The sequence below is a fragment of the Podarcis erhardii genome, assembly GCF_964252035.2.
Source record: "Podarcis erhardii genome assembly, chromosome: 6".
Lineage (NCBI taxonomy): Eukaryota > Metazoa > Chordata > Lepidosauria > Squamata > Lacertidae > Podarcis > Podarcis erhardii.
Window position 1 is genome coordinate 40,243,412 of NC_138510.1, and position 27,319 is coordinate 40,270,730.

Below are 27,319 nucleotides of genomic sequence, written 5' to 3' on the forward strand. Positions count from 1 at the left end.
CGTACTACTTAGACCCGTCATAATGCCTTAGTGCCATAATGCCGGTAGTGTAGTTCCTTTCACCCACCTACGCTATCCTATAATGCCTCTTTCTGGCTCACCCACAGGGCTTAACAATCCAGAAGTGCTCTCCCCTCTAGTTCTACTTGCAGCCAATCCGGTTTTTCTCCTACCTTCACTTTCATTTTTCCTCCTCCTGTTAAATTTTTCTTCTTTTGATTCCTTCATCCTCTGTTCCCTTTCACTTATTAGTTCCCTGCTACTTTCCCTTCAGCATCCTGCTTTTCATGGAGCTGCTGTCAGCATTTAAGCAGTGCTTCACAGCTCCTGCCACTACCTGTGTTTCCATTTGAGCAAGTTTGGAGAGGCGTGGCATGGAAGGCAAAAAAAGCAGCAGCTCTTGAATCCTTCTAACAGATCAGTTTGATAAACAATTGCAGGAAAGTAACAGGGAGAAACAAGGTTACATTAGTGGAATGCTTTTATTATTTTTCACAATTCAAAAAAACATTGTGCAAATACCTTGGAACATGAGATTCCAGCATTGTACTATTTAACCTGGACAGCAACATGAAAGAAATTCTAGGCATTTCCCCTTCAAATATAGAATTTGAAGGCAAATGTGTTGTTTGCCAGTTCTTCACTTAAACCTACTAGTTTAGCCTATTTCACACACTCATGCATGTCCTTTTTCAGGGTCTGAACTAATCCTGACCTGGTTAACTGAAGATGTATTTAAAAAACAAAACATATCTATGTTCTACTAATAGGAACATGCAAAGACAAGGCATGCTTCTATTTACTTACTAAAGTCCATAACAGTGCAATAATTACTCTTTCATAAAGCATGTAGTTCAATCATATTTCATTTTTTATATTATTGCTATGTGCAGAGCTTTGGGTAATAAAGAGAGAAGATAAGTCACATTTAGCTACTAATCTAATATGGACAAAACTGGTATGTATAACCAACTCCTCACTTACTTTGGGCCATTGACAATTACAGTATTTTTTGCTCTGTAAGACTCACTTTTCCCCTCCTAAAAAGTAAGGGGAAATGTGTGTGCATCTTATGGAGCGAATGCAGGCTGCGCAGCTATCCCAGAAGCCGCAACAGCAAGAGGGATTGCTGCTTTCGCTGCGCAGTTATCCCTCTTGCTGTTCTGGCTTCTGGGATTCAGAATATTTTTTTCTTGTTTTCCTCCTCCAAAAACTAGGTGCGTCTTATGGTCCGGTGCATCTTATAGAGCGAAAAATACTTTTTATTCTTTATCATTCCCATATACTACAGCTCCAACATCTGTGCTTTCATGTCTGTTTGGAACTAGTATATAGTATAATATTTGGTGCGCAATCTATGGAATGCTGTGTGGCAAACTCCTAACACTCAAACTGTTACATTCATTCCAGTGTGTATTTGTGTGATCGAATGCTTTATATTCTGTTGTAGCCAATGGTGATCTGTCTGAAGATGACACTGAACATTTCAGTTACAAACCTGAATTTGGATTGCATTGCCTACTCAGTGGCATTAAAACAGTCCAAGCTGAAGGCAGTAAGCCCCATTGCATTGAATTCTCACATATAAAGCTAAGGTATATTGTTACATCTGCTACAGGCTGCTGTGAAACAAAACCCCTGCTCTATCTATTTTTTGTGTTTTATGTATTTTTCTGTTTTCTGTTTTTTCTTTTTTTGTTGTATTTTGTTAAAATTTCAATAAATATTTATTTTTTAAAAAACAAAACAAAACCCCTGCTCTGTGTCAGGGCACACTGCTCTGACATTGGCTCCCAGTATGTTTCTAAGCACAATTCAAAGCGGTGGTGCTGATCTTTAAAGTCCTAAATGGCCTCAGCTCAGTATACCTGAAGGAGCGTCTCCACCCCCATTGTTCAGCCCAGACACTGAGGTCCAGTGCCAAGGGCCTTCTGGCGGTTCCCTCACTGCAAAAAGTGAGGTTACAGGGAACCAGGCAGAGGGCCTTCTTGGTAGTGGCGCCTGTCCTGTGGAAAGCCCTCCCATCAGAAGGAAATAAACAACTATCTGACATTTAGAAGACACCTGAAGGCAGTTCAGTTTAGGGAAGTTTTTAATGTTTGATGTTTTATCATTTTTTTAATATTCTGTTGGGAGATGCCCAGAGTGGCCGGGGAAACCCAGCCAGATAGATGGGGTATAAATAATAAATTTATTATTATTATTATTATAAATAGTAGTAGTATTATAGTAGCAGTAGTAGGCCCACTTTAAAGCTGCCTGGAGGTGCTAGATAACCAGAGACTCTACTAGATGAAAACTGGGTTCCTCCCTGAAAAGAAGGATCTATTCCTGCACTGGAAGAGTTAAGCTTTCCATGTGCTCAATCAACTGGTCTTTTCTGACAGAAAAGAACCTTCTCTATCTGGAAAAGTGAATCAATCAAGAAGCCTGGGGTGGTGCCAAGTTCTCTGACTGAGCCATGCTCATTATCCAACCTATCTTAGAAGCTACTGTTTAACTAAGATAAAATGCTTTTGTGAGCATGTGTACTAGACTAGAGCCTAGTTGTACAGTTAAGGGCACAAAGACAACAACAGCTTTGGTAAGCCATGCAATGGGGTGACAGTATCATACCCTCCAATATTTATCTGATGAAAATAGGGACACCCTACTCAATGATAATAATAATTTTATTGTTTATACCCCCCTCATCTGACCAGGTTGCCCCAGCCATGCTGGGTGGCTTCCAACATATATAAAAACATCATAAAACATTAACAAACCTCCCTATACAGGGCTGCCTTCAGATGTCTTTTAAAGCTTGCATAGTTACTTATCTGCTTGTCTCGGGGAGGGGGGAGGGTGGTCACATACCTCCATACCCTCCAACATTTCTCCGATGAAAATAGGGATGTTCTAAGGAAAAGCGGGACATTCCGGAATCAAATCAGAAACCGGGACGGCCTCTGTAAATCTGGAACTGCCCCTGGAAAATACGGACACTTGGAGGGTCTACAGTATGTATCTACTGAATGATTATCAGATGTCATAATGATTTGTTTTATTGTTGAGGCACTGAGCATGGGTACCATTATAATGAACCAAAATCAGCATAGGATTGCACTTGAATGATTACCAACTAATGGCTGTGCTTTTAAAACACATATTTGCATTCTGAATCTAAGACAACAGGACATTACTCACAACACTAGTTTTAGATATACAAAAGGAAATTTCAGACATCCCTGACCAGAAAGCATCTTGGTCAACGCAGGCTGTTTGTGGCAGAAACAACCCCCAGCATTAAGAAGATTATTATATTACAGCAGTGATTTTAGTCAATTAGGATCAAACTGCTCATTAATAAGCAGTCACATTCATATGTCCTGGCATTTAAAACATATTTATTATTTACCTCTTGATGCAAGCAGGGAGTCATTATCAAAAACATTCCCTCATAAAACTGTGCAAAAGATACAGCAGTATATTGTGCGTAGAGGCAATAGGTAGTATATTAATTCTATGGCAACATATTTATCCTAATTGTAAGCAGGATTGTGTACTTCGGTAGCATCACATTGGAATGTGGTTATGGTATGCTTAAATATATTCTATGGAAATTGCTTAATTTTGTGGAACTGTCCCCTATATATTTTCTTTATAAACATGAAGAGTAACAGTAAGTCTGCAATCCTATGCATACTTACCTGGGAATAACTGCTATTGAATAGGGTACTTCTGAGTAAACAAGGATAAGAGTAGGAAAGCAATTCTTATTTTTATCTGTAAGCCATCTTGAGACCCGCCAGGAAAAAGGCAGAGCATAAATAAATAAATAATATTAATAATAGGAATGATTACACTAAACCCTTTTTAGTGGGCTCAATCAGCAGAAATAAAAAATATGTAACACAGAGCTTTCCAAACTTTTCATGTTGGTGACACACTTTTTAGACATGCATCATTTTGAGACACAGTAATTTGCTGGCAAACCGGAGATTAAACTAACCCCTTTCCAGCCCCGAGAGAAGCGCGACACACAGTTTGGAAAGCTCAAACTCACTGCATATAGATTTCTCTCCATTCTGTTCAGGATTCAGAAAAAAAGACACACAATAATGCCTGAATGAACTTCTGAACCTACAATGCCCTGCCCTGCAAATTACGCTATGCCAAACTATGCCTGGGTATGAATGTGTGGGCTCTGAGAGACATGGTGGGCATTGACTTTGCTCCTCCCTGGCCATTCTGTAGCTATGCCATGGCTTGCCTTAAGAACTTAAGAAAAGCCTGCTGCATCAGGCCACTAGCCCATCTACTCCAGTGTCCTGTTCTCACAGTGGCCAAGAGATGCCTGAAGGCAGGCAGAACACAAGCAGAACGGCAATCTGCTCACTTTCCATTTCCAGCAGCTGACATTTAGAGGCATACTTCATCTGACAGTGCAGATGGAAAATGCCATTGTGCCTAGTAGTCGTTGATCTCCCCATGAATTTGCCCAATCCTCTTTTAAAGCCATCCAAGTTGGTAGGCATCCCTGCCTCCTGTGGGAGTAAGTTCCAGTTCAACAGTGAGTTGCATTAAGTATTTTCTTTTATCTGACCCTCAAAATCTGCTCCAGAAGGTTGGGGGACTCCTTGGAATAGCGTTGGAACTGCAGGAGAGGAGGAGAATCGGCAAAAAAATCACCTTCCTCCCCATTCTCTTGATGGAAACCTCCATTAGATCAAAGAGCATTTCATCAACATTGATAGACGCCATTGGATATAACTAATATTTCCCATAGGTAAACCTGAAACACTGTGAAATTAGTATGACCCATAGCATATATTCAGATGGTTATACATTAAAATAAATTATTAGTATTTAATAAGAATTGCCTGTCTTTCTTAAGCCAATGGCCCATCTTTAGTAGTATGTCTACCAACAGTGAAAGACAGATGTTTCAGGATGGTTAGCAAGAAAGTGTCATTCTAGAGTCTGTTATCTCTCGTTATTTCTATTAATCCAAGCCATGAAAATGGATCTTCCATAGCCAAATGAATCTTGCCTGTGCTCTTGGAAACCTTAATGCTAGCAATTTCATTAAGCTGTGTCAATTTTTGGAATGGGCACTGAAAAGCTAAGATATCCTATCTCCCCATGATTGAATGTCTATGAAAAAAAGCTCCAGAAACATTTCAGAGTTCCCACAGAACCAAATGAGAAAAACAACTAGATTTTGCTTGGACTTTGTGGCAGTACTGTCAGTGTTTCAATGTCACATATTTAAGAAAATTCATCAGGTCTTCATGCCTGATATGTAGGCAGAAGACTCCTCTCAGGATCTCTTCTACAAGGAATAATCTTCCTAAGTATTAACAATGCAATTTAGATTGGGCAGACAAAACACGGGTTGTGGTTGTGATGATAGCAGACAAGAAACATAACACATAAGAACAGCTTCCTGAATCAGGCCAAAGGCCCATCTTGTCCAACATCCTGTGCTCATAGTGACCATCACGAACTACATTTCTCAGAGCTTATCTTGTCTGGAACTGGGTGATTTAAATAGATTTGAAAGTGATTTAAATTTGAATGGCAAATATGTCTTAAAGATACACGATTTCTCAAAGATCTAAAAGTGCATCACCAGAGCTTGAGAGGTTCAAAATGAGTTTGCTCTAGAGCAGGTATGGTGAATATCTGGCTCTCCAGACATTCCTGAACTACAACTCCCCTTAGCCCCTGGTAAGCATGGCCAATGATCAGGATGATGGGAGTTCAACAACATCTGGAAAGCCAAAGGTTCCCCACACCTGCTCTAGTATTTAGATCAGGCACAACCAAACTTGGCCCTCCAGATGTTTTGGGACTACAATTCCCACCACCCCTGACCACTGGTAAGCTAGGGATGATGGGAGTTGTAGTCCCAAAACATCTGGAGGGCCGAGTTTGCCTATGCCTGATTTAGATGTTGAGTAGCGTATTTTTCACAAAGCAGATTTTCAGCACTACCATTTTTAGAGATATTAAGAGAACTTGTCATTGGTCCAGAAAACTAGCTAGTCCACCATGCTTTAGTCTCCTGAGACAACAACTACATTTAACACTCAGGATGTTGATCAAGTGCAAGGGGTTGCAGTCCCAGGTGGCTTATTTTCTGAGGCCTCCGTGACGATTTCCCATCACACAAGCGGAATGCTTCTACAGTGCTATGCCAGCTGTTCTCTGGAAAGGAGAAACCAAATGCAAAAGTCAAAACTATGAACATTTAGATGCTAAAGGAATTCCACATTGCCATTCTCAATATTTCTGTTCACCTTTTAATTAACTGTAAGATTAATTAAATGCATGTTGAATGCATAATGTTGGACCACATAAAATCACTGGAATTAATGTTTCACAAACAATACAAAATTGTGCTCTACTTCTAGAATGATTAAGTCTTCATGGCATCTCCACCTTCAAAACCTCATTCAATATACTCATCTAGCTGCCAAGTTCATAGGACCACCCCTTCTCTCAGCATCTGTAGGCATGTTTGTTATGCTACTCTAGCCTAACTCAGCCCTTGACCATCTTTAACTTGTAACACATGCCTTTATTTCCTCCCCAAAATGGCTAATTGGTATTGTACATTAAAAAAACTTTAACTTGTCATTTTCCAAACTATGATTAAAACAAAAACAGATCTATTATTTAAAAAGGCACACAAATCCATTTGCAATCATCAATCTGGCTTGAAACACACTGATCTGCAGAAATATTGCAAATGAATTCTACAGAGTTTTATTCTCTCTGACTACTACAGAATCAGGGAAGTCCACTGTCTGTCCTTGTCACACCTATATCCTGTGTTATTATCTTTCCATATAATAATTTTAATCAGGGTTCATATGGAATTCAAGTGAGTATAACAAATCTGACTGCAATGAATTCCACACATGCTCAAAAAATAATTTTGCATTGCTCATCACATTTGTTAATTTTGCATTTTGAAGTGCATTCAAACCAATTAAAGCTGCAGTCCATAGCACATTTATGAGAGATCCCCACTCAACTCAGATGGATTTACTTTTGAGTAAAACTTGCTCAAAGACAACTTTTGTGGAGGTGTCCAATAACTTCATCTGCAAAATCGTTCTTTATAATATGTATTTCATGCATTCATAGTTTTTTTTTTTTAATAAATATTAAGGTTTTTAAATATAAATGCACACATAATAAACAATCTTACTTCTTTTACAACAATTTCATCACTTCTTTGGACTCCCTCACGTCTCCCGCTCCCATTTACATCGTTAAAATTTTTTTCCAAACAAATTATCAACTTGTTTACAATCTCATGTCCACTCATTCAAATATAATCTAGCACTTCTTCCAAAAATTTTTTATATTTTCTTTAGTCTCACTTATCATCAAATTTAAATCTAGTTTAGTGGTGGCCAGTTTTTTATAATCTAGCATCCTTCTTAACATTCAACCAAATTACAATGTTTTTGTAAATACATCTTAAATTTCTCCCAGTCTTCCTCCATCTTCTCTTCTCCCAGATCACGGATTCTGCCGGTCATCTCGGCCAGTTGCATATAGTCCATCAGCTGCATCTGCCACTCTTCCAGTGTGGGTAGATCTTGAGTTTTCCAGTTTTTTGCAATGAGAATCCTTGCTGCCGTTGTTGCATACATAAAAAATGTTCGATCCTTCTTTAACACCTTCTGGCCGACAATACCCAGAAGGAAGGCCTCTGGTTTCTTTGTGAAGGTATACTTAAATACCTTTTTCAGCTCATTATATATCATTTCCCAGAAGGCCTTCACCTTAGGGCATGTCCACCAGAGGTGAAAGAATGTTCCTTCATTTTCTCTGCATTTCCAACATTTATTATCAGACGAATGGTATATTTTGGCAAGTTTAACTGGGGTCATGTACCATCTATATATCATTTTCATTACATTTTCCTTCAGAGTTGGTCATATATGATTATTAAATGTAAATACTTGCAAATACTCACAAAGTTGAGCTTAAGCGACCTGTCACTGGCACATTTTTTTTAAATGGATATTGATGAAATGAACACAGGAATAAAAACAAACAATGCTTGATTCAAGAGTTCTTTAAACCTTATTTTGTATTTCAGGCCTTGACACCAAAAAGCACTTTTATTTCTAGGGCAGCCTTCTCCAACCCTGTGCTGGGACTAGTGGGAATTGTGGTGCAAAACATCTGGAAGACACTAAGCTAGGGGAAGGCTGCTTTAGGGTATGGTTCACATCAGAATATATTTTTTTGTCTTCATTACACCTCTTTTAAATGCTCAAAGACCTGTCCAGGGTTAAGAGATGCTAGGTTTCAGTCTGAAAACTGAAAGTGGCTGTGGCCAGTCATAGCTCTCTGGTGATTGTGCAATGTCTGCAAACATATCTGTCACATTTATACAGGTATGTATAAGATGTAGAGTGGGACCCAAAGGTCAACCTTCCATAAAGCATGGTGATTTCAAGTTCTCCCTTACAATGCTCTCCCAAAAAGCTCTTCTAAAGTCTGGAGCCCTGCCACTGGCTGGTCCTTCCCCATACAAGTGCTTTCCACCTGCACATGGATGTGAGTGTTTGGATTCCAGCCACGATGTGCAAAGCAACCACTTACCCTTTACATCTGCCTGAGCTCCACACAATTGAGAAAGTGCATTTTTGCCTCCAGCTTTACAAATTGTTACTGATTTTGAAAAGAGTGCCAGCGCAAAGTAATGAGAAAGAAAAGCATTGCAGCATGGTTTGCAGTGGATGAAATTTTATTTACCTGGTCCACAAGAAAGTTCACAATGCTAATACAATTATTTAAGATGACTCATTACAATATTGATATTCAGGCTTTCCAGGCTAAAACTGCCAACCTTTATGGAAAAAAACCTGGTTTTATGACTTCTACTTATTTCTGCACAGAAAGTCAACAACTGGCAGTTTGATGCTTTTTAGAAGTATACATTCACACAGCATAATTGCACATATACACACCCGCAAATTAAATGAAATAAACTAAGAAGATATGCATACAGAGCAGTCATGATTGAGATGTAAGATCTAATAAATCTCTCGTAGGTAATTGGGCAGTAAATTTTTGCTTAAATGAAACTATTATGTAGAAAAATGAAACAATGTGCAGTATTTTAACTTACAATTATATAGGATGAAAAATATCATTATCTACCTGAGTGCTTTCATTCACACGACAGCAACATGAACATAAATATGGCTATAGTTACAAATGCACTACCACATAAAGCCATGGTGCATCTCTAAATTTGAGTTGTTTCCTGGGCAATGCAACTTAATAGTGGTTCTAGGCCTTGGTCTTAATTTAAGCCACAATTAACAGCATTAGTATTTGGATTCCCATGGAGTGTAATAATGGTCTCATTTGTATGTCCCTGCTTAGTCGATAATCTGGAATGATGGGCAATACAGTAATAATGGAGCCCTCTTGCATTTGAGCCAGCATAAGCAATGCATCCTTGATTATCCAGTTGCTCCTGCCTATGGAGGGTAGCATACATGTGTCAAAACCATAAATTGCACAGCAAAACAGTTCTATGCGCATTAGCCTTCAATTATACAATTAAAAAAATTTCCACTGAATGTATAACAAAGTTGTTGCAGCAAAAAGTCATCTTCTATATGATAACATCGTTGTTCTGGCACTTGGAAAATTTTGAGGTTTATAAAAGTAATAGATGGGCAAAATGAATTACATATGTGTGGGGGTGTGCGTGTGCACATGTGCTGAGAGAGACCTCCATAGTGCTCTGATGCCATCTTTATAAAGTTACCTTTGACCATATGCAAAACATTCATATTTACACATACAGGAGATCATTATTTAAGCTTGTGCATTATTGCAGCTTTGGTAAAAGTCAAATTGCTTACAGTGTACATATAAATAAACACATAATATTTATTATGATTTCACTATTATTTCAAGTTCACCATTAGAGAGCCAAGGAAAACAAGGCACATTGCCCTCTAACTTGAAACACATTCATTTGTTCTAAGAAACACAGGACGGTGATTCATCTCTGAAAATGCTGACCACAAATTATCAAATGAAGAATAAATCAATCAAACTTACTCCTAATTCCATACTTCCAATAAAGGTTTAAAGAACCATCAGAGATCTCTGAGCAAAAGACTACAGGAAAAAAAGAGATGTCCAAACATGCTAGGAAATGAATTTGCTGAAATGAACTAATTGAAATCTAATGTGTTTTGGCTTGGGTGTGCAGACTGATGGAGAACCCAGCTTAACCAGCCTAGTCATAAAATTGTCTCTACTATCTTCTACAGCCCTGATTTTCTAGTGGTTAAGCTCTCATCCCACTAACCATGTGCTTTAGCCAGCCATGAGCCACATTCAAAAGACTGGGGAAGAGCAAAGTGGCTGTGAGTGTTTCTCCGGTTGCCTGCACATTTATGCGTCCTTACCACAACAAAGTATCACATAGGATTTTTAAAAGAATTAATCTTGGGTCATATGTTGCAGACTAAAACTGCTGAAGTCTAGCATATGAACTTCTAGATTAAGGGAGCAATTCTAACCCCTGATCCATAGAACTAGAGGCGATTAGGATGCCAGAGGTGTCCCTCCATCAGGCTCTGGTGTTGGTGGGGAGGCTCCGCCACCACATAAGACCTCACTGTGCCCGCCAAAGGTACTGGCTTGTGCTGGTGGTGCTCCTTTTTAAAAAAGTTGGTCTCTCCCCTTTCCTGACTGGTAGGAGCCGATGTTGCTTTGAATGCAGTAGTGGCTCTGACACTCTGAATGCCCCCAGGCTTGGATGACCCAGGGTTGGGGTTGCTCTGTAAGGGTAATACAGAATAAAGTCCTAGATAAGAAGCTAAACTACATGATCACTTTTTGAGGTCATCTCTCAAAGTTGGGAGTTAGTTGAAACAGTAGTCTGGGTATCTTTTGTGTGTCTGTGCACAAACTACTTCTATGCCTGCTCAGCTTGCATTAGTGTTGAGATAACTGCTCAGGAAAAACCAGAAAAATCACAATGCACACTTATATTGGTTTTGCTACAGCTTTGTCTTACATGACGATAGAATGCCATTCACAAACCCCCTACCAGTCCATCCTGAACATGGTGTTTCAGTACTAGCAACTAGTTACCTTTCCATTTGTAACGTCTACATGAAAACTGGCTTTGTATGATGAGCTACCAGTAAAAAGAATAATTTAAGGCCACTCAGCTACAGACAACAGCAATTGAATGTATAGCACTAGGGGTAAAAAATTGTGCAAGTGTGGGTGTCTTGGCTCAGATTCCCAAAGAGTATGTGCTCCCCACTCTCTTTTACTTCCTTTATGTGTTCATTAGCCTAAGATGAGCAGGCTAATGCATTTTTGCCTCTGAAATCAAAACCTAGATATGTTATACAGGGCTTAATTAATTTGGAATTAAGCATGCTGTGATGACAGCATTACATCCATCTACCCAATTCAAAGTGCTAGTTTGGACTTAAAGGTAAAGGGACTCCTCACCATTAGGTCCAGTCGTGGCCGACTCTGGGGTTGCGGTGCTCATCTCGCTTTATTGGCCGAGGGTGCCAGCATACAGCTTCCGGGTCATGTGGCCAGCATGACTAAGCTGCTTCTGGTGAACGAGAGCAGTGCAAAGAAATGCCGTTTAGCTTCCCGCCGGAGCGGTACTTATTTATCTACTTGCACTTTGACGTGCTTTTGAACTGCTAGGTTGGCAGGAGCAGGGACTGAGCAACGGGAGCTCACCCGGTCGAGGGGATTCGAACCGCCAACCTTCTGATCGGCAAGTCCTAGGCTCTGAGGTTTAACCCACAGCGCCACCTGCGTCCCAGTTTGGACTTATAAAGCCTTAAATGACTCAGGACAGCAATACCTCAAGGACCACATTTCCCCATATGAACTGACCTGAACCCTGCACTCATTACCTGAGCTCTTCCTTCATGTACCCCCTCCACAAGTGGCCCAGAGGGTGGCAACATGAGAACGAGCCTTTTCTGCAGTGGCTCCCCATTTGTGGAATGCTCTCCCCAGGGAGGCTTGCCTGGTGCCATCATTATTTAAGCAAAAATGTTTCTCTATAACTAGGCTATTGGCCTTTTACCATCTGTGGCCTTTTACAAATGTTTTTAATGTATTCCTATCACTCTTTGTATTAATGTATCTATGTGGTGTTTATTGTCTGTTTGTTTATAAGTTGCTTTGGGTTGCCTTGGGCAAGATAAAGCAACTAACAAATTTAATAAAAACAACTAATAATAAGTATGGTAACGGGTTCCATACTAAGCATGTACATATCCGTGACTGGGTAAACTGTAAGGTGGCAGTTCGTGGAGATTTCCCTGCAAAAACCATCAAGATACAGTCTAGTACCTTTACTGGGGAATTCCTTAAAGGGTGGTGGTTTAAAAGTTAACAGTATACATCAAAATGTAAGATATCAAACTCCTCACCTATGCCTGCGGTTGCCATATGTCCGGAATTTCCCTGACACAGCCATGATTTGGCTGTTTGAAACTGTGTTTGGACAGAAAAGGCTTGGAAAATCTGTATGCATATTGGAAGTTTAGTTTTTAAAGAAAATTTTAACTTTTTTTTGTTATGAGATTTCAACAATTTTGTGCCACTTTTTGAATTATGGCAATCGTACCTTTGCCTCTTAGGGCTGTCCCAAGGCTCTAAAGGGCTTTGTGTAGATCTACCAGACAGGAATTGTATGTTTTAGATGTCTATTATGTAATTATAGGCTTGTGTATTTGGAGAATATAATTTATTCTGAGGGTTTACTCTGAAAGTGACCATCATTCAAGTATGCAGTCCACTAATTCTTTTGTTCTAGGAGAGTTTCATCACTCTCTTAGTGGTTCTGTCTTTTTCCAAGTGCTTATAACAGTAAAAAGCAGGTACAGTGGATGAAAGCACGTCTACGCATCTTGAATGTGTATCAGGAAGCAGAAACCAGGATACATCCACTGTCATTATTCTAACCACAGAAAGTCTGTGGGGTTCGTTGTTGTTTTTAAGTAGATTTGTTGCACCAGGGCAACTTTAATCCACTTTAATTGTGCAAACCTAACTTTAGTATGAGCTTGAAGCCCTCCTGCAAAATACTGACAGTCTGGAGGCAAACAAAACCTGTGGGTCCCCCCCCCACTCCAACTCCCATCAGGCTCAGAGCCAGCAGGACCAGTGGTTATAGGAGCTGAAATCCAGTAACATCTGATGGACTACAGCTTGCCCATCCTTACTTTATGTGGCTGGTCTGGGCAGAAGTCTCATGCTCTCATTTTTCCTCATCACTGTCCTACCCTCTCATTCCTTTACTAATCAAGCCGTTTAAAAAGAATGGAACAAATTTCCAATTTAAAATACTCAGTCATTCATCAAAACCTGGCTGCATTTCACAATCCTTGAACCAAGGAGACCCACCCTGTTGCCTTCTCTTTCCCTCCAGCAAAGTGAATCAAGTTTATCAGGGGGCGGATTATTGAAAGTTCACAAATGTAGCATTTACCAAGATTATTATTACTATTATCATTTTACAAAACATACACCAACAAGATTGCAATTATGGGAAAATGCAAGCACTAGGGTATGGGACCTATGAAAAGGTTTCCAGGACAGCCAGGGACAAAACTGAAACATTTTCAGCAAACAATAAAGCACATTGTGCAGGCAAATAATCTTTCTTTGGGAGTGTTCCCATTAAGGCAAAGTACGGGAACAGTGCCAAGTATCGAAAGTGCATTCCAGATACTGAATCACATATCCCTGCATCTATTTCCTAATTTGCAGCAAATATTTAACAAAAAAAAATCTCTATTATTAGATCACTCCCATAAAGCAGCTAGGGACCACAAATGGATTGTGGTTTCTAGGAAAAAATGCATTCCATAAATGGCAAGGAAAAGCGACTCCCACATGTGTTGCAAGGCAGCTGTCACAATCACCATTACATGCAGGGCAGAAATCTAACTCCACAAAGCAAAAATACCACAAACAGAAATACACAACCTCCCTCTCTCTCTTCCACACACACAACTGTACAGGACGATCACAGCTGTTGGGGAATGTTACAAAAATAACCACAGATTTACAAATATTAATACAGGTGAGGTCCACACACAAAATGGAAAAAGCTAAGATATCAAAGAGAGACTTGCCACAGTTACATTTAGTAATGCTGCAACGGGGAATGCAGACCAGCATAGTTGCAGAGCAATAGAAGGGGAAGGAAATTTAAGAGACTGGCCATTCTGTGCAGGTTTGCAGCAAATGCCTCCTTCATGGGACAATCTCACTTGGTGGTAGCCAGACCAGGGGCTCACAGATGATTGCGTCTGATTTCTCCCTGTAGAGAGGGAAATAACATGCCATTGACATATCCTCTCACATTATAATGTGAGAAAGAGACAGCATAGTATTTTCCAACTCTTTGTATTCTGCTTCTCAGGGACAACTGACAATGTCTAGGTGTGCTAGACACATCTAGCTGGCACTGTTAAGGCATGACATTTCAGGAGGACTGCAGCACACAAGCACTGCAAGAGCAGAATCAGATCTGATCCGACTACCTTCCTTACCAAGAAAAGACAGAGGATTCTTTTACAAAGTGTGTGTGTGTGTGTGTGTGTGTGTGTGAGCAAATATGCAATAACCAATTCACAATTGCTAGATGATTTGTTAAGCATGCCCAATAGCAATTGGCTGCAGCAATGTGATGTCACAGAATGTTCACAAACTGTTAACAGACATGCAACATTCTAAGACAGAAAGTCTGTCTCCTCATATGGCTTATGACTCACATTTACAACACAGTCCTATGCATGTCTGCTCACAAATAAGTCTCATTGAGTGTGACAGAGCTTATACATGGGTATAAGTCAGATACAGGGGTATAGGAGCCTCTGTGACTTCCTACCTATCTCTGAACTTCTCCTGTGTTCTTAATTTCCTTTCTTATTTCTTCCACTTATATTTATTTACTCTTCTGTTATCTCTCATACTCTCATTAATTCATGGTCATAACCTACACCTCCTCATTATATTTACTCCTGCGTGAAGGGCTGTAACTTGGTGGTGGAGCAGCTGGATGAAGGTCCCTGGTCCAATCGCTTGCATCTTCAGGTAGGGCTTGGAGAGTCTCCCATCTGAAACCTGGACAGCTGCTGCCAGTCAGTGTGGAAAACTGGTCTATCAGCTTGATGGACCAATGGTCTGATGTTCCTGCATTCATTCCTGTACTCACTCCTGGTAGGATTATATTAGTTCATATAGCCAGAGAATGTGTGTGTCATATTACTTAACAGATACTCTCTCTTCAAAATAGTGCACTGGTTCTAAGAATCTACAGGTACCAAGTCACACTTGGCAATTTCTGCAACGTGGTAGCTTGCTTCCACTATTCTGAACTTCTTCCCACTATTCCTGGTACTGGAATGTGACCAGCAGCTCTCAGCCTTACCCTCTCAACAGTAATCTCCGACTTTTTGTGAGATGCAGACGTGTCATTTTACAGGGCTATTGGGAAGCAAATATATGATTTACAAATTCCTGTAAACTGAGCCTCGAGAGGAGATTGCGTATCAAGAAGAAGAAGAAGAAGAAGAGTTTGGATTTGATATCCCGCCTTTCACTCCCTTTAAGGAGTCTCAAAGCGGCTAACATTCTCCTTACCCTTCCTCCCCCACAACAAACACTCTGTGAGGTGAGTGGGGCTGAGAGACTTCAAAGAAGTGCGACTGGCCCAAGGTCACCCAGCAGCTGCATGTGGAGGAGCGGAGACGCGAACCCGGTTCCCCAGATTACGAGACTACTGCTCTTAACCACTACACCACACTGGCTCCCAATATCAAGGGATTAGAAGATGCCTTTGTCAAAATGCTTTGTCATTAATTTGCTTTTATCCTGTCTCCATGGCAATGCAAGGCATGCCTAGAATACACTGCTGTGAATTTAGCCCAGAATTCATCCCATTAGAGAAACTTACAAATAACTGTAGACTCAATAGGTAACTGCAAACTAGTGTGGCTTCCCCATGAGTGCAACAGCATGGAGTCTTGTAGGGACCACAGTTCAATGGCAGAGCTCATGCTTTGTATTCGTAATATTTTATTCTGTGTTCAGTGTCTGGCATCTCTAGTTGAAATAGGATCATAAGTAGCAGGACTTGGATGGAACTCAGCCTGAGATCAGTGCACACCATAGCAGACAATACTAAGCTAGCTAAACCTGTGGTCTGACTCAGTACATGGCAAACTTTTATATTCATTTTTAAACTCATTTGCAAACCCCTGCAGTCATGCTTTTCATTTTTGGCTTAAAACGTAGCACATCTTCGGAATATGAAAAAGATAAATTGTAGTAGTCCTAATAAGATAAGGCTTGTACAGCTTCAGCAAGCTTACTTAAAGATAGGTTTTATACTTGATTCCTTGTTGTGCTTCATCCATCTTGCTCATTTTGAAAGAAAAGTCACTTTTCTATAAATGGATATTGATCTATGAGCTATAAAATATTACACCCAACTTAAAGGGGCTTTAATTTGTAGGAGAATTATTTGGTATTTTCTCTCCATGTACCTTCCTTTGAAACAGACTTCTAATCATCTCTTGGTAAATGTTTATTTCTCAAAAACATACAATTACACATGCAAGCTGTTCACAACGATACTCACAGGCAAGCACTTCCCACTTGAAGCTGCAAAGAAAGAAAAAAACAGTATAGGAAAGCTCAAGCTGCAGTTCAATGAAGATATAAAAAGCAAGAAAGCAGAACAGCACATAGAAAGCAGTCTTCACGAGCAAGAAGACCAATGTTAACTTGCATCCAAAATTATTGAAAAATGCAAGCCAGTGACTGTTAAATGGCTACCGGCCTAGCATAATTACATATAGCTCTTTCCCTCCGCAAGCAAAGCAAGTGAGCAGAAGCTACAAGAACAAATGGTCATCTGCATTTTTTTTATCACCATGCCCAAGAAACACATTTCAGTTTTAGCATGAACTACTTATTAGTTGGAGGTGAGGCCTACTATCAATTACTGTTTTTTATACTGAAGTCATTGCCGAAAGGCTCTGCAAAGAACAAGATTTCAGCACCAGTTTTTCCTGTTCTTCCATCAATCTGCTTCTCATATATTACAGTGACAAACCTGGGTATTTTTATTTTTTTAAAAAGATCCTGGACTTTCCAAAGAAATCCTGTTTCATCTACAGCCTCACTCCAGAAACTTGCTCTGGCAGAGACTACTGTCTGACATACGCCCTGGAAACTGGGTCTTTGTTTTATTAAGCAACAGAGCACTATGTTGTAGCCTGAGAAATAAGCAGCTGATGAAAAAGCAAAATGCAAATCAGCAAGCAAAATTGCAGTGATATTGGAAATGCTGCTGAAAACTATTTATCCAATCTGAGGGATATACATGGGTCAAAGAAAACTGCAGCAAATTACTGCATATATAGTACAGTGGTACCTTGGTTATCAAACTTAATCCATTTTGGGAGTCCGTTCGACTCCCAGAACTGTTCGAAAACCAAGGTGCAGCTTCCGATTGGCTGCAGGAGCTTCCTGCACTCAATCGGAAGCCATGTCAGATATTTGGCTTCCAAAAAACGTTTGCAAATTGGAACCTGGAATTCCAGGTTTGCGGTGTTTGGGAGCCGATTTGTTTGGGAGTGAAGCCGTTTGACAACCAAGGTACCACTGTATAGCAAATATGACTGTCCACTGTAAGAAATTATGTATATGTTGGGTATATTGTGTAGAGCCCATGCACTCAGCTACAAACTACTATGGATCTGACAAATCTGTCTTAAAATGCTCACTTTAGACAACAGCCTTATTCAAAGGGCTTTTGCTTAGCATTAGAAACATATTTTCCTCATAAAAAGGAAAGTTTTGCAGCAACAGAAATCATTATTACTTTTAAGTGTCCACCCATAATTTTCAAACCAGAATACTTCAAAGTACATAGCTATTTGGAGTGGCCTGACATGAACCCTTTGGCCAAAATCTAAAAGGCCACACAGAGTTCTTTGCATCAAGGCCTCCTGAGCTACTCCACTTTTGTGAAAGTCACACCCTAAAGGTTAACAAATGTGGTGCAAAAGGCTGCAGTTGGAAGGGAAATTATCCCCCCCTCCCCGCAATGCACGCACAGAAGCATCTTAATCATGCGCAGTAGGTTCTTTGAATCCTGACTTTTGATGGTAGGTTCTGTCCAATAATCTCATGTAAAGCGTCACCAGCTTTCAATTGGCTTGAAAAGGTCAACTTCTGAAGTAAGGAGTGACAGGTGACATAACACTGCACAATTTTTGCCGTGCTTGAAATTGGAATAGAAGATTAGGATAGAGATATTACCACCTGAACACTGTCTTGCAGCTTTTGTTGATCAGCCCCGTCTCGAGCCTCCCGGAACAGAAGAGACCCTGCCGGATTGAGAGGCTGGCTCCCAACACTGTAATTGCGAGGACGTTTTAATGTGTCCGGACTGGCTAGTGGTGTAAAGCTGTTCCTTCTCATCCTTACAGGGGTTTGGCTCTTGGGAAGGTTGTTCTGATTGAAAATGGAGGATATTATAAGGGGTGAGAAATCGAATCACAGAATTTTAAACCACAGTTAAAACACCACTGAATATTGTTGATGCCAGGCATATATATATATATATATATATATATATATATATATATATATACACACATACATACATACACACACATATACATATATATATATATATATGCCACTGGTATTCATATCTCTGTTTCATATGGTGTGCTCTCCTGCAGTGAAGGAGTAAGGGCACATTTCTCTCTTCCTCCAAGTGCTTCTCATAAGTGCAGGGAGGAGGCTGCCGTGTTATTGTGAACTGTTGTTTTATTTTATATACATCTAGTTTTTTTGTACCCTGCCTTGTTATTGCCTATGAAAACAGTATAAATATTGTAAGTAAAACATTAGCAAAATAAACCTAAATAAGGTTCATTTCTACCCAGCTGTATATTCTTAGAGAAGAAAAGGGAAATACAAATGAATGAGTAGAGTATTACCAGGTAGGGAATCCTTTAGTACCGCTCAGGCAGGTTAAATATTAAATGCTGCGTGCTCAAGGTCTCCGCATGCAGGATATAATTCTTGCTCACCAATCAGATGACTTCAGCTATTTTTCTTACGTAAGCTGTTTGGAAGTGTGACACTAGGGCAGCCTGATTTTCAGGGTCTACTTTTGGCTACAGCATTTCGAGTGAAGATTTTGTGGCTGCAGCTAAAGCAGCACTGTGATGCTCAATTGAAATAGAGCTCCTTCAGAGCTCCTTAGCATACAAATTCCTGGTTGCAGGGCTGGGCCAATACAAGACCTCTTGGGCTAGTCTAAGAGCTCTCAGGAAGTCACAGAAGTAAGTCTTCACGAACCCTTCCTCTGCTTTAAGCCCATGGTCTCTTTTATAGCACAGCAATGTCACGGAAGAACTGGCAGGAAGCAAAAGTTCAGCACTGTCCCTTGCACTTGAACTATAAGACCTGTTCCCTTTGGGTGAATCTGTCAACATAGTGACAATGCCAGGCTGTTCAGCTTCATTCATTTATTTTCTATTTTTCATGAAGTTTCCTTGATTAGTCCTGAAATCAAGGGGAAGCTCATGTGAATACAGTAATACTTGTTCCAAATGTTCATATTGAGCATACTGGCCAGGGAATTGCCTGAAGACCCATGAAGCCACCAAAGGAAGTCTGGGTCTGGTCAGTGCTTGGATGGGTAACCACCCAGGAACCATATAAATACTGCCTTCTGTTCCATGGATTTAGTGCCTACCAGCGACACAGTATTGCACACCACTTTCCTGGCTTTTGACTCTGGCTTAGAATGGGGGGGGGGGGGAGCCTGAAAACAAAACAAAGATGATTTAAACAAAGTCATAAAAAATCTTGGTTGAATCCTGTAGTTCATGCTAACTTTCACCCTACTGTGGCTACACACTGAAATGTATTTTTCTGCCCTTTGGCGTTTTCATCATTGTTTTGCTTTCTGTGAGTCCCAGAAAAACAGCAAATCTAATCATTTGAAATCTAGATGGAGTAAGAGAGGTGAGGATGGAGGGTAGGGGGTAGAAGGCCTTCCTGCAGAGCAGAGGGCATCTTGTTTCAGAGAAACAGAAGAAGAAAAAATACCTTTGTAATTCAAAAGAACATTCCGGTCATTTATTTTATTCATAGTATAAACTGAGGGAAGCTAGGTTAAAACATCCCAAAAGTGCAGTGGTTCACAGTATATTGAAACCACCTAGTATTTTTTGGTCTTAACGATGCCCTGGGACTTATTTTCCTTGTAAAATAAAAACTTCAAACCAGCAAATTCATAGGATTTATATGTCATGCTGTAATGTAGTACCAGTTGCATGCAGATTTTGCATATTCAAAGCACTTAATGCTTTTGAACTGAATGAACCATTGCTATAAGATTGCTAAGCAGTATCTATTGCATACTAGCTATTACAGAGCTGAAGGCAAAAGGCCTAACTGAATGCTTAAAAATAAATAAATCTTGAATTGTGAGTAAACCATTTTTAGCAACGTGTATTATTAGATCTGTTGGTACAACGACACTAAGATCGCAGCAATCTCATTCTTACAGTAAATTAAGCAACCAAAAAAAAGGCAATGTTGTGTTTCAAGCTGTAATAATGTAACCTTATTTCCCCAAATAACTATATCAAATATACTGGATGCTATTTTGGCACTTCAAGAAGAGGAGTTTGGATTTGATATCCCACTTTATCACCACCTGAAGGAGTCTCAAAGCGGCTAACATTCTCTTTTCCCTTCCTCCCCCACAACAAACACTCTGTGAGGTGAGTGGGGCTGAGAGACTTCAGAGAAGTGTGACTGGCCCAAGGTCACCCAGCAGCTGCATGTGGAGGAGCGGAGATGCGAACCTGGTTCACCAGATTACGAGACTGCCGCTCTTAACCACTACAAGATTTCCCTCCACTTATGACAAACTGATATGCAAAGGTCACATTTCAGCCTTTTAATACAGTACAAGAACATACAATGTGTGTACAAGAATTTGGACTCATCCTGTACTTTGGCAACCTCTTAAAGAGGCAATAAATCACCTGTTACATGATGACTGGTGCATGGGTGAGGTGAGATTTTACTTCTTTTTCTGCTTCCTCAGATTTCCAATCAGGTTAGACAGACAGGGGAGGTAAAGGTTTTCAAGTGATTATGTCCACAGGGAGTACATTGTGACCTGGTAAATGCTTGCCTGGATTCATCTTACAGTTCGCATATCTAGATATGCAGTTCACGTATCTTGCATGCCAAGAGCAACAATACAAAGCCTAGATGTGCCTACTCAGAAGGAAACACCAGAAAGTTCAGTGGAACTTACTCCCAGGTAAGTGAGTACAGGGTTGCAGCCTGAGCTACTAAGTCTAACGACGCATCTTTACATTTTACAACTCAACAAAATGGACCATATCTGGAATGCAGCAGTGCTTTTTTTTTACTTCCTAAACCATTAACAGTATACTTTAGGCCCCATGTGAAGTGGACTAGGAGCTTCCCATTGATTTCCAAGTGTTTTGTACCCATAGCCCAATGAAACCAAAGTACTTGAGCCTAAGTTGTAAAAAGTTAATGAGATTTGACAGCTCAAATCTAGGTACATCAAGTTAACAGTCATGGGTCAAACATTCAGTTCAACAACAAACAAAACAGAATACACAGGAAAGGGCTGGTATATATTTTACATACTGTTGTGGGTGGCTTGTCCCGGTGTGTGTCCACAGCTTCCACATTCAGGGAAATCATTTCCAATTTACAGCCTTCATAAATGTGAAAATGGAATATACTTAAAATCATGCATTGCTACATTATTAGACAAGGAGGGGGGGCCAAAAAAACACAGAGAAAAAAAAATCTTAAAGTGTTAATTTTAACTCCAAAACTGAAATGCAAAGATGCTTCTGAGGAAGAGACGGGGGCTCCACTGTATGCACCCAAGTTTCCTCAACATTTGGTCTGGATTGTTTCTTATTTGGGCAAAGAATTCAACAACACAGGACAGGTTATAGGTGCAATCCAATTGGTGCTTCTTGTTTTTTTGCTAGAAGAAGGGGCGTTTTTTGACCATTCTTGCTTCTTTCTCTCTGCAGCTCCTTCCATGCTACCTTCCACCTGCTCCAGGTGGTCCTCCAACACTCTGGAGCTGATTTTGGGGGCTGCTGGGAGCTGTAGGGGGGAACTTCCTTTTCTGTTAGTACAGTCATACATTGGTTGTCGAACGGAAGCCGTTCCGGAAGTCCGTTCAACTTCCGAAAATGTTCAACAACAAAGGCGTGGCTTCCGATTGGCCGAAGGAGCTTCCTGCACTCCATCGTAAGCCACGGAAGCCATGTTGGATGTTTGGTTTCCAAAGAATGTTCGCAAACTGGAACACTCACTTCCGGGTTTGCAGCGTTCGAGAGCCAAAACGTTTGACTCACAAGGCGTTCGGGATCCAAGGTACAACTGTATGTGTGTCTGCTGTGGCAAAGGCACTTCTGCAGACAAAAGGGCACCAACTGAACACAACCCTATCAGTCCCTCAATTTACAGGTGGGGGGAAGATGATTCAGGGTGGTGAAATGACTTTATGCTGGCTCTGTGAAACAGGTGCAATCTGAACCCTTGTCTCAAGCTAAGCACTAGTAAGCACTAGAATCATTGCTTCCTCTCTCCCTGCCCACATTAATAAACAAACAAATACTTACCATAAGCAACTGGTGTGAGTTTAAGGATGGTATGAAGAGGACACCTCAGGTAGGGCAGTTCATCTATAATAATACAAGTGGAATCATAGAGTTGGACGGGACCCTGAGGATCATCTAGTCAAACCCCTTTCAATGCAGGAATCTCAACTAAAATAAGAATTAAAAACTACCAAGCATGGTCCAAAATGTACTTTATGCAACTCTCCTTGTTGCCTCAACTCAGAAGGAACTTTGTGGTAAATGTGTGAATGTACCTACAGACTTTTGACAGTAATGCTCGGAGAATGTAGTAAATGCTAGATGTGCAAAAGCCAATTAGCAAGAGATAATTTCTCTCAGTCTGTGCAATTGCTGTATTTTTCGCTCTATAGGGCGCACTGGACCATAGGGCGCACCTAGTTTTTTGGGGGGGAAATAAAGAATTTTTTTTATTTCCCCTCCCCCCAGCCCCAAAGAGCAAAGAAGCCAAGACTTGGCTTCCTCTTTAGCCACGCACAACCTCTCCAGGCAGGAGAGGCTGCACACGGCTTCGTTTTTAGCTGCGGGGCTGGGCGGGGGAAGCCCGAGCTGGTGGGAACTCCCGCACGCTCCGAAGGCTTGCAAATAGCTGCCCGGGGTGCGCACCGACCCCTCTCGCTCTCCAGGCTTCAGCGAAAGCCTGCATTCGCTCCTTAGGATGCACACACATTTCCCCTTCATTTTTGGAGGGGAAAAAGTGCATCCTATAGAGAGAAAAATACAGTATATCCAGTATAAATCACTCGCAAAGTGGTTTACAAGAAGTAAGATCCTACACTTGTCTACTCAGTAATAAGTCCCATTTGGATAACTCCTAGGTGAAGTTTGTGTATGGAACTGTAGCCAAAGCAATTTTTTTAATATAAAAATGGACAGTCATCATGAGAATGAAAATTAAGAATAATGAAATAGGATAATAGGCACAGAGGAGTTGTTAATGTTGGAACTGCAGTGAAGAGAATGAGCTTTGAATGTCATGATAAATCTGGTTCCCATGCACTGAAGTCCTGAAGAAAATATTGCATTTGTGTGATTTCATCAGTATGTTTTTAATAGTGATGTGGTTCCTAATAATGCATTTAGGTCATGTGCAGTTTGGCCCCATGCTGTTCCAGATAACAACGTGCTTTGTAATAGTAAAGATGTACAAAAAAACAGCTCCGCGCCTTACCTGCACTCTTATCAAGGAAATAGGCCAGTAAGCATCTCATAACTGCTTGATGAGAAATAACTAGAACATTGCCCTGACGCTCTAGCTCCATAATCACAGGTTCCAAGCGTTGGACCAAATCTTGGTAAGACTAGGAAACAAAAACAAATATTTACCAGAAACAAAAGGCACTCACCTGATTTTACAACCTCACAAGTTTCAAAGCGATCAGAAATATATATATTTAAAAAACCAGCAGTGGAATTCAATGTGGTACTAAGGAGAAATGCTTGCACTAATGGAACAATCTCCCCTCTGCTCCCCTATATACTGTTATTGGGGTTCTTCTTACCCCCCAGTGCAGACCTGGAGGAAGTGCAGGGGCACCATGGGGGGACAGAGAGAGGGAGGAAGCCCTGTTACACTAGCAGAAGTCCTTGTTCTGGCTTTCGCTACTGGAACTGGGTGTTTGAATCTGTCCCCTAGCTGAGTTTGTTACTATTAGTCAGTCAGTCAATCAATCAATCAATCAATCAATCCATCACCATCATCTATTAAGACTTATTTTCTGACACTTCCTTTAGAAACAACACATGTCTTAAGTGGACCCTTGTGATAATTCTAAGTTATGACAGAATCACCCACAGTTAGAAGTAATTACTATTTTAAAGATCAGCAGGTTTTCTTCCAAGTTACGAGAATAATCATAATGCCTGAAATCTATCTGACCATACTTAAGTAGAGCTTAAGAGTATGCTGGAATTTTTATTTTTTAAAACTTAAATTTCACCAAAAAAAGTCACAATTTTGATGATGTGGAAAGAGACTACCTAGGGAAGTCACAATGAATTTAGATATTCACATTACAAAATTGAGATCTAATAATGGGCCAATTCATAGAAACTGGGATACAGGAAGGGGAGGTATGAGGTCGGGAAAGTAAGTTATAAGAAAATAAGGATTGAAAATATACTTGTTTTTGTTTGTGTTTGTTTGTATTGTTGTTATGTTTATGTGTAATATTTGAAATTTTAATAAACATCATTTAAAAAAAAAAGGGGGGGGGGAATAATGGGCCAATTCAGACAATATGATAAACTATTATGGAAACAAGCTGCAGTGACCATCAGGCTCCCCTCTCTCCCTTCATCAGCACAGCTGCAAGGAGGGTTGGGGCAGCTGACTAAAATGTTTTAAACTGTTCTAATTTTGGTTCCTCTGTTTCATTTTTGTTGGGTTGGGGTTGGTTGTTACTTTAATTAGGGTATAATTGTAAACTGTCTATTATTACTGTATTGTTATTATTATTGGTTTTGATTTATTGGTTTGTTTGTTGCATGTATAGGATATCTTTTTTTAATGTTTGTTGTGTTTTATGTTGTAAACTGCCCTGAGTGGCTGGGGAAACCCAGCCAGATGGGCAGGATATAAATTATTATTATTATTATTAGTAGTAGTAGTAGTAGTAGTAGTAGTAGTATCCCTACTGTAACCACGGTTTGAATTTGGCTTGGTTCAAAGAATGTACAGTAAAGATTACCCACATTTTGCTAGAGTGGACAAAACAACAAGAAGCAGTTAATCAAAAACAAAAGCAAGCTTCTGATCTCCTCTTGTTCTGGAAGAGAGGTGAGGAGGAGCTCACTTTGACTTGTTCCCATTATGAGATACAATGGTTTGTCTTAGCTTCTGAATCAGGTCAGTAAGAGTCCCTGCTGTACTGTATTTTGCAGTTGTATTAGCAGTTTTACCATTGATCACCGCCTATCCCTTCAAAACTATAAAGTCAAAAGCAGTAATATTTTATTAATTGATGATAAAAGCTCCGTACCTCTCCTCCAGGGTAGCGATAAAGGTATTTATCTTGATCCCGAAGTGCAAATTCTTCTGGATACTTCCTCTGAATTCCTTCATAGGTCATTTCTTCACATACTCCCTAGCAAAATAGGAATTAATTTCAGAAGATAAAAAGAAAATTTATCTGCATTCAGAAATCCCCCTTTTTAACATATGTGACACCAGTTTGCATTCACTTACAAAAGAGTGAAAATAATTTCAGTGGATTATAGAAGGTTTTATCACAAAACATGGAGGTTCCATAATTTTGATGACATTTATGATTGTAATCTCATGCCCACTAATTTAGGAGTAAACACTACTGAGTATGCCAGAACTTCCTTTGATTTAAATGTTTGTCTGTTACGTTTTAACTGCACCCTTCCTCCTATCAGAGCTCAGGACATCATGCACCAAAATGAGTAACATCCAAAAATGCAGAACATTTCATGAATTTGCGTGTCAACCTTTCACAAGACTGAGCTTCAAACTTTTGAAATTCAGACTAATTATACTTTTTGAAAAATTTGGCTTACTTGTAATTTCTTGAAGTAAGTAAGTAAAGTTTTATTTAGATTATCCTTACATCAAAACAAATCACTTGCAACACCCATCACCATCTTTGCCACCAGTGTGTGGCCTTTCTGTAATTTTACTCACAGCATCAATCTCGTTCAATATCTTCCACTGCTCATATGGGACTCCCAGGGACTCTGCTGTCTGGATAGTTCTTTTCAATTGGCTAGTCCAGACCTTCAGATCCACAATCTCCTGCTCCTTGATGAACTTTTTCAATGCTTGTGCAAACTAGGATACAATACAATACAATACAATACAATACAATACAATACAATACAATACAATACAATACACTATACTATACTATACTATACTATACTATACTATACTATACTATACTATACTTGTTGTCCTGGGGAAAGATTTCTCTTCGTTTATTAAGAAGATGAGAACACCAATCTAGGTCTGATGCTGCTCACAATGCCAGGGCAGGTAGCTACAAGGGCATGCAGAATCAAGACAGAAGATGGGAGTCCTTGGGAAAGCACACTTTCCCAAAAGTATGTAAAAACACAGTTTGGTACAGAATTTGCCATATTTTGTTATATACGATTGGTGCCAACCTTAATTTCATGCAGCCCACAAGAATGGGGTTCCACAAAAATAAAGAGAGATTTGCAGTGCAGCAAACGCCACCAGCTTTGGTTGTGGTTTTTGTCCACCACTGGCTGTGGCAACCAACTGACTTATCCTATGGGCTAATGATCTTTCATAGGAAAAGATTTCCTCACTCCAGTTCTAGAAAGAATGTATCTGTGAAGAAAGTAAAAGTATACTTTTAACTTAAGTTTAGGAACCTATCCAATATGAATGATCACACACAACTCTATAAAATAAATTGATGAAGACCGAGGCCTTTGACTTACAAAAAAAAAAGATTAAATTGATACACATGCAATGCAGTCGTAACTTGGATCCCGAATGCCCTGGAACTTGGACGTTTGGCTCCCTAATGCCGCAAATCCAGAAA

General features: G+C 40.0%; 1 protein-coding gene across 9 annotated transcripts in view; it reads right to left on the reverse strand.

The window, feature by feature from the left end:
- Positions 1-2,654: 2,654 nt before the first annotated feature.
- Positions 2,655-27,319, reverse strand: part of PFKFB2 (6-phosphofructo-2-kinase/fructose-2,6-biphosphatase 2) — a 38,401-nt gene continuing 13,736 nt past the window's right edge. For 3 of the 9 annotated variants that reach the window (XM_081864945.1, XM_081864952.1, XM_081864953.1), the window contains exons 10-17: positions 26,431-26,577; positions 25,766-25,870; positions 23,956-24,085; positions 22,767-22,829; positions 21,769-21,839; positions 18,373-18,564; positions 16,682-16,704; positions 8,738-14,356 (exon numbers count right to left, since the gene is read on the reverse strand). In XM_081864945.1, the coding sequence (XP_081721071.1) occupies positions 14,290-14,356; positions 16,682-16,704; positions 18,373-18,564; positions 21,769-21,839; positions 22,767-22,829; positions 23,956-24,085; positions 25,766-25,870; positions 26,431-26,577 (798 nt within the window). In that variant the 3' untranslated portion in view covers positions 8,738-14,289. Of the gene's footprint in view, positions 6,193-8,737; positions 14,357-16,681; positions 16,705-18,372; positions 18,565-19,608; positions 19,630-21,768; positions 21,840-22,766; positions 22,830-23,955; positions 24,086-25,765; positions 25,871-26,430; positions 26,578-27,319 lie in introns of those variants that run through there. The other 6 variants (XM_081864946.1, XM_081864948.1, XM_081864947.1 and 3 more) reach the window with 6 other exon arrangements.